Source organism: Leiobunum rupestre, chromosome 4 (genome assembly GCF_980474605.1).
Source record: "Leiobunum rupestre chromosome 4, qqLeiRupe1.1.hap1, whole genome shotgun sequence".
Classification (NCBI taxonomy): Eukaryota; Metazoa; Arthropoda; class Arachnida; order Opiliones; family Sclerosomatidae; genus Leiobunum; species Leiobunum rupestre.
This window is the reverse complement of record NC_143387.1, coordinates 29,487,416-29,499,859: the sequence shown is the minus strand read 5'-3', so window position 1 is coordinate 29,499,859 and position 12,444 is coordinate 29,487,416. Positions and strand designations below refer to the sequence as shown.

The 12,444-nt window shown below is 36.9% G+C and overlaps 1 protein-coding gene across 1 annotated transcript in view; it reads left to right on the top strand.

Moving 5' to 3' along the window:
* LOC149947423 (carbonic anhydrase-related protein 10-like) overlaps positions 1 to 12,444 on the top strand; it is a 130,729-nt gene that overhangs the window by 93,098 nt on the left and 25,187 nt on the right. The window contains exon 5 of the mRNA XM_090171782.1: positions 6,257 to 6,352. Within this exon, the coding sequence (XP_090027908.1) occupies positions 6,257 to 6,352 (96 nt within the window). The remainder of the gene's footprint in view (positions 1 to 6,256; positions 6,353 to 12,444) is intronic.

Below are 12,444 nucleotides of genomic sequence, written 5' to 3'. Positions count from 1 at the left end.
TCCGTCGCATCTCCTTCTCTCGCGTTGTGTCGCTTCTTTTTCTCCCCAGAGGTCCTAACGATCGTTCTTTTCCCTCCCTCCTGTTCTAATAGAAGTCGGATCGGACGCCCTTCCCTTTTAGATTTGGCTTTTCGCCTTAGCGCAGCCTAGGTTCTCGCCACCCTCCCCCTTCCGTCTCTACCTTTTTTTCGTAATTTACGACTTTTCCTTTATCAGTCCAATCGGGGTAGGCTTATTGTACAACAAGAACACCATGGTAACAGCTAACTTAACCGGTGATGGCGGGGTATCGCATTCCTACGAAACACCTTATGTCAGCTACTAAAATGCTTCTATTTTCTACTAGCGTGATCGTAAGGTGACCTAGACCCAACTTCTTTCTAAATTTTCTACTTCTTTAATTTCTACTTTTCAAAATGCACATTTTTTCATCTCAATTTTATTTTATTCAAAGATAATTGGTGTTTTTATAAATTAACGAGGCGGAAATACGCGAATAAGTAGATTAGTCCATATTGAAATGAGATAACAAAGCTAAACCCTAAACAAATTTTAAGAAAGTTAAAACTTACCAATAGCTTATACCAATTATTTCTTCGAGCAAACATAAAGACGCGAAACTCGGACCAAATAGATCTTCGAGTGAAAAACTAAATCACAACTTTAACTTTGGTAATATTACGAGCGCGCGCTTGGGGCGCGAGCTACCTCGGATTTTCAAGTACGCGTGCAAACTGCGCGTGTCAAAACTTTTCTAATAAAACTATGACATCGTGACGTAAGAGCAACATAAAAAACAAGTTTGGCAAGCGTAGCTGAATTTATAAAAAAAAATACTATTGTAATGGAGTGGCTTAAGAACGAAAAATACGGTGACTACATTAAAGTAATTTGTAAGAATAATAGATCCTGAAGTGTAAAGGTTTAAGAAATATTCAGAATAAGCCTTATATATGTTGACGTAGTCGTGGCGTATGAACCGCTCTGTTGGTGTAGACCAAATCAACTTTATTTATATATATATATTTTTTGTTATTAAAGGATCTAAAAGTGGCATTAGGTTAGTTTCCCCTTATCAAATTAGTCTTCAAATTGTTTATAATAAATTTCTCCTAAAGGTCCCTTAACGCGTTTGACGTTTCAAATTAATTTGCACGAGGAATCTAGTAAACTTAAACGTTATTTGTCTTATAAATAACCATTTAGATTTTTATTTCATACCCAAACACCTCCCTGTGAAGGGGCCCCTCTTCAGTCTTTAGCCGAGGGCCCCCAAAGGAGCCACTCCGGGTCTGTCTTCAAAGTGTTCAGAAATACTAGAGGTTATATTCCCTTTAAAATCTCGTGCCAAGCGGCTAAATCGCAATTCAGCATGACGACATCACACGAAACAACTTTATTTCGCCTACTTAATCAACACTAAATTTAATAAGCTTAAATTTTAACGTAAAACCAAATCGAGTAGGTGCTCCCGAGGGGTAAGACACTCAAGAACTCAGGTGTACATTTGCTGTTGGAACTCTTATGAACTCCCCTGAACTCTAGAGAACTCTCAAGAACTCCCGCGAACTCTCAAGAACTCCCGCGAACTCTCAAGAACTCTCCTCGAACTCCCACGAACTCTCCTCGAACTCCCACGAACTCTCCTCGAACTCTCCTCGAACTCCCACGAACTCCCTCAAACTCTCGAGAACTCTCCCGAACTCACCAATGAACTCTCCCGAACTCTCGAAAACTCTTCCGAACTCTCGAAAACTCTTCCGAACTCTCGAGAACTCACCAATGAACTCTCTGGAACTGACCCTTGAACTCTTTCGAACTCTCGTGAACTCTCACGAACTCTCGTGAACTCTCGTGAACTCTCACGAACTCTCGTGAACTCTCGAGAACTCTGTAGAGTTCCAACTCCCGGTGTACACAAAAATCCTAAGTGTCTTACCCCTCGGGTGCTCCTTATGGCGAGGCAGTACGCGTTGTTGAGGTATGGTGTGACGTAGGTCCGCGAATTCCCATTAGAGTTATCGTCTCGGGAAGAAGCAACAATTTCTTTTTTTTCTCCGGAGCTCCTTTTCGTCTCGAAGATTTTTATCTCATATCGTTGTCGTTTGCTTTCTGTACTCGAGTGGGAGGAAGAAAGGCCAAAAAAGCGCCTCGGATGAAGAGGGAAAATAGCTGCCATCGAAAACCGCTTTGCAGTCGCTGAGAGACTGAACGGGGTATTTCAAGAATTTCAAAGCGCTTTCCTCTTTCCTACAAGGTGACACTTAAATAAAAAAAAATAGAAAAATAAAATACCGGGTGGCCGCCCGAAGAAAAGGGTTCCCGAGCGCCGATGAAATGTTTTCGATTATCGGAGAAGCGCTTGTCTCCGCCCGACCAGAGCAGCGCGCTAAATTTGAAATGAATAATACTTTTTTTTTTGGAAAAAGGTCTTTCTATTACTCTATATCTCGGAACTGCGATTGGAATGTTGTATATAAGGTAACGTTTAACTCGGTCAGTGAGCTCGCTTCGGGAATCCAATATTAGGAGCCTTTCTCTTCTTACACGCCATTTTCGAGAAAGGGTTCTTTGGGATTAGGTGATTTGTTACTTTGCTTATGCCGCTTGTCGGAAGTATACGACGTTGTAAACTTTGCGTCGTTTTGGAGACGTACTGACAGACGCCTTTATCGGCTTCAGCAGACTCCCGCGTCACATTTCTGAAAGAGGGAATCGCTTTGATAGTAATCTTAAAGTTATCGTTTAAATTTGTTTGTTTTATCGAGTTTTTATTTTGCACACGGTTTACAATTTTATATATAGTTGTACGTTTGGAAATTGTATTATTTTAGTTAGGTGAACGCGGCACTTTTATGCCCCTAGTGGGGCGTAGAAGAATCCGCTACCGTTACCTCAACGCTACCTGGTGGAATTGCCAGAACTTTAATTTTTCCGATTCTTTCCGAAATAAAATTATATCCGGTAGATTAGCCAGGATCTCTTTATGGAGAGGTCAGTGAACTCCCCCTTATTTGGCGAGACTTATTCTCAACTTGCTGTTTCGAAACCTCTATACTGGTATCCCTTTCAACATATAACAAACTATATAAAAGAAATTGTTTTATGGTAGGAAAATATTTTTTTGGTCTCCTTAATTATTTTAATAAATATCATAATATTTAAACAAATAATATAATAAAATAATATTTAAAAATATGTATAATAAAATAATATTTAAAAATATGTATAATAAAATAATATTTAAAAATATGTATAATAAAATAATATTTAAAAATATGTATAATAAAATAATATTTAAAAATATGTATAATAAAATAATATTTAAAAATATGTATAATAAAATAATATTTAAAAATATGTATAATAAAATAATATTTAAAAATATGTATAATAAAATAATATTTAAAAATATGTATAATAAAATAATATTTAAAAATATGTATAATAAAATAATATTTAAAAATATGTATAATAAAATAATATTTAAAAATATGTATAATAAAATAATATTTAAAAATATGTATAATAATATAATATATATAAAATATTTAAAAAATATGTATAATAATATAATATATATAAAATATTTAAAAAATATGTATAATAATATAAAATATATAAAATATTTAAAAAATATGTATAATAATATAAAATATATAAAATATTTAAAAAATATGTATAATAATATAATATATATAAAATATTTAAAAAATATGTATAATAATATAATATATATAAAATATTTAAAAAATATGTATAATAATATAAAATATATAAAATATTTAAAAAATATGTATAATAATATAATATATATAAAATATTTAAAAAATATGTATAATAATATAATATATATAAAATATTTAAAAAATATGTATAATAATATAATAAAACAGGGTGTTTCAGTGGTGAGTGCAATAATCAAATTTGAGGTGTTATAGGGGTTGAGTAAAGATGTTTGACTGTCTTTGTCGCGATCCTACTACCCCTTTAAAACCGGTTTTCTATCTGGGTTCTTATGTTCGTTGAAGACTTACATTTAGGCGTTTTTAGGCCAAACTTTAACGCTCTCTAGCGCTTTTCCTATTCGTCGCAGAGGATCGCGACAAAGACAGTCAAACATCTTTACTCAACCCCTATAACACCTCAAATTTATTGCACTGACTTCTGAAACACCCTGTATATAAAATATTTAAAAAATATATATAATAATATAATATGTAAAGTATTTAAAATATAAATATAAAAATATAATATATATAAAATTTTTAAAAAATATATATAATAATATAATATATGTAAAATATTTCAAAAATATTATTATAAAAATATATATATAATAATATCATATATAATAATATAATATATAATAATATTATATACAATAATATTAAAACAAATAATATAATATATAATAATATTTAGAAATTATGTATAATAATATAATATATAATAATATTACAACAAATAATATGATATATAATAATATTAAAACAAATAATTTGATATATAATAATATTAAAACAAATAATATGATATATAATAATATTAAAACAAACAATATAATATATAATAATACTAAACAAATAATATTATATATTAATAAAAAAAATTAATAGATTTATTCAGTCTACTACATTTTCGCCCTAAAAATAATATTATTTCAACTAGGGGTCGCTAGATATTTTCCACTCTACAATCTCCTTGGAGTAGACTACACTTGTAACGAACAGTTTGCAAGAGACAAGCACATACACTGATATATTCCTTCTTCCTAAACTTTGATAAGGGGTTTCGTCTTCGGTTTCCCTTCCATAAAAACTTGTAGAGGTTTACGGTAATAGTTAGTGTAGGGAGCTGTTGGCTCGCGTGGCATGCAGGGCTTTCCACCACCCTCCTACGCATTGTAACCCGGCCACCTGAATTAATGGCTTTAAAAGTTGCTTGATGACTTAAGCCTAAGGTGGTGCCTTGGATATTAGCCTACCTGAATATAACGCTAAATCGGTAATCAGCTACGTAACCATTTCAGTACAATCAGAGCTGCTACATTAAGAACTACAGGAAGGGATCGGAGCCTCGGTTGACTTCTCCATAAAAAGATCTTGCTTGTAAAAAAGACCAACATAATTTGGGGAAACTAAAATATAGTTCGTTATTTAGTTTTAACTTGTAACTTCGCCTTGAAGGCCTATCGACCAAAGTACCGCGTATCGGTTTAATTTAATAAATATGTGTGTTTTAGTTTCCCCAAACGTTGTTGGTCTTTTCTACCTCTTTGTCGTTGTTCAATGTTATCTTTGAAACAATAGTGGTTCTCTAGTATAATTGTATATATTGTTTGACAATAACCTAATTAATAAATAGTAAGTTGCTTATGTTATTGCTTCAAACCCGTTATTTTATTGCCTTAGTACCATTCAACCGAATGATTTTTAAAACCGTCTCATTCGTATTTAATAAATATATACATTGTTGTACTGATGAAACGTTATTTATTTACTGTTTCCACTAATTCCCCCAGTAGTACATGCTTATAAACCTAACCTAACTTGAACTAATCTATTTGATCTATCCTAACCTTCACTGTTCAACCTAACCCAACCTAACCTAACCTAACCTAACCAACCTAACCTTCACTATTTAATCTATCCCAACCTAACCTAACCAACCTAACCTTCACTATTTAACCTATCCCAACCTAACCCAACCAACCTAATCTTCACTATTTAACCTATACCAACCTAACCTTCACTATTTAACCTAACCCAACCTAACGTAACCCAACCAAACCAACCTAACCTAACCAACCTAAGTACCTAACCTAAGGGCTTCAAAAGTCACATGATGACTTAGGCCTAAGGTGGTGCCTTGGGTATTAGCCTAGCTGATTATTATTATTATTACCTAACCTAACCAACCTAACCAACCTAACCTTCACTATTAAACCGAACCTAATCTAACCTAACCAACCTAAACTAACCAACCAAACTAACCAACCAAACCTAACCTAACATAAACTAACCTAACAAACCTAGCCAGCCTGAACTAACAAAATTCTGAATTAGGCTATTTTTATACCATTTTATCGTAGCTCGAAAAAGCAGACCAATAGTCGAATTAAAAAGCTACGAACATCCTATTTCCGAATAGTGTTTGAAACATTTTGGTAACATCGTTGTTTTATTCTGACGCGCGAAGGAGAACACATTCTATACTAATGATTATTTCCCTTTTTTTTATTTCCAATTTGAAGATTCAAATTTACGGCTTCAACAACCAACTGTACGAGAGCATGGAGGAGTCACTGGAAAAGACGCAAGGCCTGGTGGGCATCGCGCTTCTGCTTCAGGTATTTGGCGCAGTTTCACTTCTCGGGCGCGAACCCGCCCTCAAACTGCCTCGTATATTTGGCTCCTTACGTCGAAGAGAAAACCAAGCCCCTTTTTTATTATCGAGCTGTATCAACTTGGCTATCGATGGCCGCTCGTAAAAGCGAATTCCCGACCCCCTTGAAGGGTATTTAATTGCGACAGGCCCGCTCCTAGCGGCGATATACCGAGACAGGAAATAAGGAATAAGCCGCTTGTCTATTATGTAGGTCGAAATAAAACGCTGGATAAATATTTCCTTAGATATTTCTGGCGAAATCTTCTAAGAAAGAAAAACGCGTGACACTATACTCCCATTGGGACTCGGAACGAGCTTCGACGTCAGCTTAGATTATATTTCTCCTAGGTGGCGTTAAAAACGTTCTAGGTGGCGCTTTAAAGCGATTGTCGTTGTTAACCTCCCTTCTCTCCCTGGGTCGACTCGGAAAACAGGGTTTGCGTGGCTAGGCATCGTTTAGCGAGCTCACTAACGCCCTCCAGTGGGTCGAAATAGAAAAACGAACGGCGGTGAGTCGATGCCGCACCGCTCAGGGGCTCAAAATAAGGACGAACTTCTCAGCTATTTTTTATCGCGTGTCCTAAAATATAATACCTATAACCAATATCGCTATAAATGCGAGTTTAAACGAATTCTTAAATGGGAATAAAGATATATTTTGATTTAGTAATTTATACTTATTTCCGATATTTCATACGTAAACGTTCGCGAATATTTCAGCACATTTTTGTGATGACGTCACTCCGCGACCAGCTCAGAGTTAAAAGTTTTCCAAACAGTCACACTTGTTCGTATCTTTTCGATATACGGTCATACGTAATTTTTGTGATGACGTCACTCCGCGACCAGCTCAGAGTTAAAAGTTTTCCAAACAGTCACACTTGTTCGTATCTTTTCGATATACGGTCATACGTAATTTTTGTGATGACGTCACTCCGCGACCAGCTCAGAGTTAAAAGTTTTCCAAACAGTCACACTTGTTCGTATCTTTTCGATATACGGTCATACGTAATTTTTGTGATGACGTCACTCCGCGACCAGCTCAGAGTTAAAAGTTTTCCAAACAGTCACACTTGTTCGTATCTTTTCGATATACGGTCATACGTAATTTTTGTGATGACGTCACTCCGCGACCAGCTCAGAGTTAAAAGTTTTCCAAACAGTCACACTTGTTCGTATCTTTTCGATATACGGTCATACGTAATTTTTGTGATGACGTCACTCCGCGACCAGCTCAGAGTTAAAAGTTTTCCAAACAGTCACACTTGTTCGTATCTTTTCGATATACGGTCATACGTAATTTTTGTGATGACGTCACTCCGCGACCAGCTCAGAGTTAAAAGTTTTCCAAACAGTCACACTTGTTCGTATCTTTTCGATATACGGTCATACGTAATTTTTGTGATGACGTCACTCCGCGACCAGCTCAGAGTTAAAAGTTTTCCAAACAGTCACACTTGTTCGTATCTTTTCGATATACGGTCATACGTAATTTTTGTGATGACGTCACTCCGCGACCAGCTCAGAGTTAAAAGTTTTCCAAACAGTCACACTTGTTCGTATCTTTTCGATATACGGTCATACGTAATTTTTGTGATGACGTCACTCCGCGACCAGCTCAGAGTTAAAAGTTTTCCAAACAGTCACACTTGTTCGTATCTTTTCGATATACGGTCATACGTAATTTTTGTGATGACGTCACTCCGCGACCAGCTCAGAGTTAAAAGTTTTCCAAACAGTCACACTTGTTCGTATCTTTTCGATATACGGTCATACGTAATTTTTGTGATGACGTCACTCCGCGACCAGCTCAGAGTTAAAAGTTTTCCAAACAGTCACACTTGTTCGTATCTTTTCGATATACGGTCATACGTAATTTTTGTGATGACGTCACTCCGCGACCAGCTCAGAGTTAAAAGTTTTCCAAACAGTCACACTTGTTCGTATCTTTTCGATATACGGTCATACGTAATTTTTGTGATGACGTCACTCCGCGACCAGCTCAGAGTTAAAAGTTTTCCAAACAGTCACACTTGTTCGTATCTTTTCGATATACGGTCATACGTAATTTTTGTGATGACGTCACTCCGCGACCAGCTCAGAGTTAAAAGTTTTCCAAACAGTCACACTTGTTCGTATCTTTTCGATATACGGTCATACGTAATTTTTGTGATGACGTCACTCCGCGACCAGCTCAGAGTTAAAAGTTTTCCAAACAGTCACACTTGTTCGTATCTTTTCGATATACGGTCATACGTAATTTTTGTGATGACGTCACTCCGCGACCAGCTCAGAGTTAAAAGTTTTCCAAACAGTCACACTTGTTCGTATCTTTTCGATATACGGTCATACGTAATTTTTGTGATGACGTCACTCCGCGACCAGCTCAGAGTTAAAAGTTTTCCAAACAGTCACACTTGTTCGTATCTTTTCGATATACGGTCATACGTAATTTTTGTGATGACGTCACTCCGCGACCAGCTCAGAGTTAAAAGTTTTCCAAACAGTCACACTTGTTCGTATCTTTTCGATATACGGTCATACGTAATTTTTGTGATGACGTCACTCCGCGACCAGCTCAGAGTTAAAAGTTTTCCAAACAGTCACACTTGTTCGTATCTTTTCGATATACGGTCATACGTAATTTTTGTGATGACGTCACTCCGCGACCAGCTCAGAGTTAAAAGTTTTCCAAACAGTCACACTTGTTCGTATCTTTTCGATATACGGTCATACGTAATTTTTGTGATGACGTCACTCCGCGACCAGCTCAGAGTTAAAAGTTTTCCAAACAGTCACACTTGTTCGTATCTTTTCGATATACGGTCATACGTAATTTTTGTGATGACGTCACTCCGCGACCAGCTCAGAGTTAAAAGTTTTCCAAACAGTCACACTTGTTCGTATCTTTTCGATATACGGTCATACGTAATTTTTGTGATGACGTCACTCCGCGACCAGCTCAGAGTTAAAAGTTTTCCAAACAGTCACACTTGTTCGTATCTTTTCGATATACGGTCATACGTAATTTTTGTGATGACGTCACTCCGCGACCAGCTCAGAGTTAAAAGTTTTCCAAACAGTCACACTTGTTCGTATCTTTTCGATATACGGTCATACGTAATTTTTGTGATGACGTCACTCCGCGACCAGCTCAGAGTTAAAAGTTTTCCAAACAGTCACACTTGTTCGTATCTTTTCGATATACGGTCATACGTAATTTTTGTGATGACGTCACTCCGCGACCAGCTCAGAGTTAAAAGTTTTCCAAACAGTCACACTTGTTCGTATCTTTTCGATATACGGTCATACGTAATTTTTGTGATGACGTCACTCCGCGACCAGCTCAGAGTTAAAAGTTTTCCAAACAGTCACACTTGTTCGTATCTTTTCGATATACGGTCATACGTAATTTTTGTGATGACGTCACTCCGCGACCAGCTCAGAGTTAAAAGTTTTCCAAACAGTCACACTTGTTCGTATCTTTTCGATATACGGTCATACGTAATTTTTGTGATGACGTCACTCCGCGACCAGCTCAGAGTTAAAAGTTTTCCAAACAGTCACACTTGTTCGTATCTTTTCGATATACGGTCATACGTAATTTTTGTGATGACGTCACTCCGCGACCAGCTCAGAGTTAAAAGTTTTCCAAACAGTCACACTTGTTCGTATCTTTTCGATATACGGTCATACGTAATTTTTGTGATGACGTCACTCCGCGACCAGCTCAGAGTTAAAAGTTTTCCAAACAGTCACACTTGTTCGTATCTTTTCGATATACGGTCATACGTAATTTTTGTGATGACGTCACTCCGCGACCAGCTCAGAGTTAAAAGTTTTCCAAACAGTCACACTTGTTCGTATCTTTTCGATATACGGTCATACGTAATTTTTGTGATGACGTCACTCCGCGACCAGCTCAGAGTTAAAAGTTTTCCAAACAGTCACACTTGTTCGTATCTTTTCGATATACGGTCATACGTAATTTTTGTGATGACGTCACTCCGCGACCAGCTCAGAGTTAAAAGTTTTCCAAACAGTCACACTTGTTCGTATCTTTTCGATATACGGTCATACGTAATTTTTGTGATGACGTCACTCCGCGACCAGCTCAGAGTTAAAAGTTTTCCAAACAGTCACACTTGTTCGTATCTTTTCGATATACGGTCATACGTAATTTTTGTGATGACGTCACTCCGCGACCAGCTCAGAGTTAAAAGTTTTCCAAACAGTCACACTTGTTCGTATCTTTTCGATATACGGTCATACGTAATTTTTGTGATGACGTCACTCCGCGACCAGCTCAGAGTTAAAAGTTTTCCAAACAGTCACACTTGTTCGTATCTTTTCGATATACGGTCATACGTAATTTTTGTGATGACGTCACTCCGCGACCAGCTCAGAGTTAAAAGTTTTCCAAACAGTCACACTTGTTCGTATCTTTTCGATATACGGTCATACGTAATTTTTGTGATGACGTCACTCCGCGACCAGCTCAGAGTTAAAAGTTTTCCAAACAGTCACACTTGTTCGTATCTTTTCGATATACGGTCATACGTAATTTTTGTGATGACGTCACTCCGCGACCAGCTCAGAGTTAAAAGTTTTCCAAACAGTCACACTTGTTCGTATCTTTTCGATATACGGTCATACGTAATTTTTGTGATGACGTCACTCCGCGACCAGCTCAGAGTTAAAAGTTTTCCAAACAGTCACACTTGTTCGTATCTTTTCGATATACGGTCATACGTAATTTTTGTGATGACGTCACTCCGCGACCAGCTCAGAGTTAAAAGTTTTCCAAACAGTCACACTTGTTCGTATCTTTTCGATATACGGTCATACGTAATTTTTGTGATGACGTCACTCCGCGACCAGCTCAGAGTTAAAAGTTTTCCAAACAGTCACACTTGTTCGTATCTTTTCGATATACGGTCATACGTAATTTTTGTGATGACGTCACTCCGCGACCAGCTCAGAGTTAAAAGTTTTCCAAACAGTCACACTTGTTCGTATCTTTTCGATATACGGTCATACGTAATTTTTGTGATGACGTCACTCCGCGACCAGCTCAGAGTTAAAAGTTTTCCAAACAGTCACACTTGTTCGTATCTTTTCGATATACGGTCATACGTAATTTTTGTGATGACGTCACTCCGCGACCAGCTCAGAGTTAAAAGTTTTCCAAACAGTCACACTTGTTCGTATCTTTTCGATATACGGTCATACGTAATTTTTGTGATGACGTCACTCCGCGACCAGCTCAGAGTTAAAAGTTTTCCAAACAGTCACACTTGTTCGTATCTTTTCGATATACGGTCATACGTAATTTTTGTGATGACGTCACTCCGCGACCAGCTCAGAGTTAAAAGTTTTCCAAACAGTCACACTTGTTCGTATCTTTTCGATATACGGTCATACGTAATTTTTGTGATGACGTCACTCCGCGACCAGCTCAGAGTTAAAAGTTTTCCAAACAGTCACACTTGTTCGTATCTTTTCGATATACGGTCATACGTAATTTTTGTGATGACGTCACTCCGCGACCAGCTCAGAGTTAAAAGTTTTCCAAACAGTCACACTTGTTCGTATCTTTTCGATATACGGTCATACGTAATTTTTGTGATGACGTCACTCCGCGACCAGCTCAGAGTTAAAAGTTTTCCAAACAGTCACACTTGTTCGTATCTTTTCGATATACGGTCATACGTAATTTTTGTGATGACGTCACTCCGCGACCAGCTCAGAGTTAAAAGTTTTCCAAACAGTCACACTTGTTCGTATCTTTTCGATATACGGTCATACGTAATTTTTGTGATGACGTCACTCCGCGACCAGCTCAGAGTTAAAAGTTTTCCAAACAGTCACACTTGTTCGTATCTTTTCGATATACGGTCATACGTAATTTTTGTGATGACGTCACTCCGCGACCAGCTCAGAGTTAAAAGTTTTCCAAACAGTCACACTTGTTCGTATCTTTTCGATATACGGTCATACGTAATTTTTGTGATGACGTCACTCCGCGACCAGCTCAGAGTTAAAAGTTTTCCA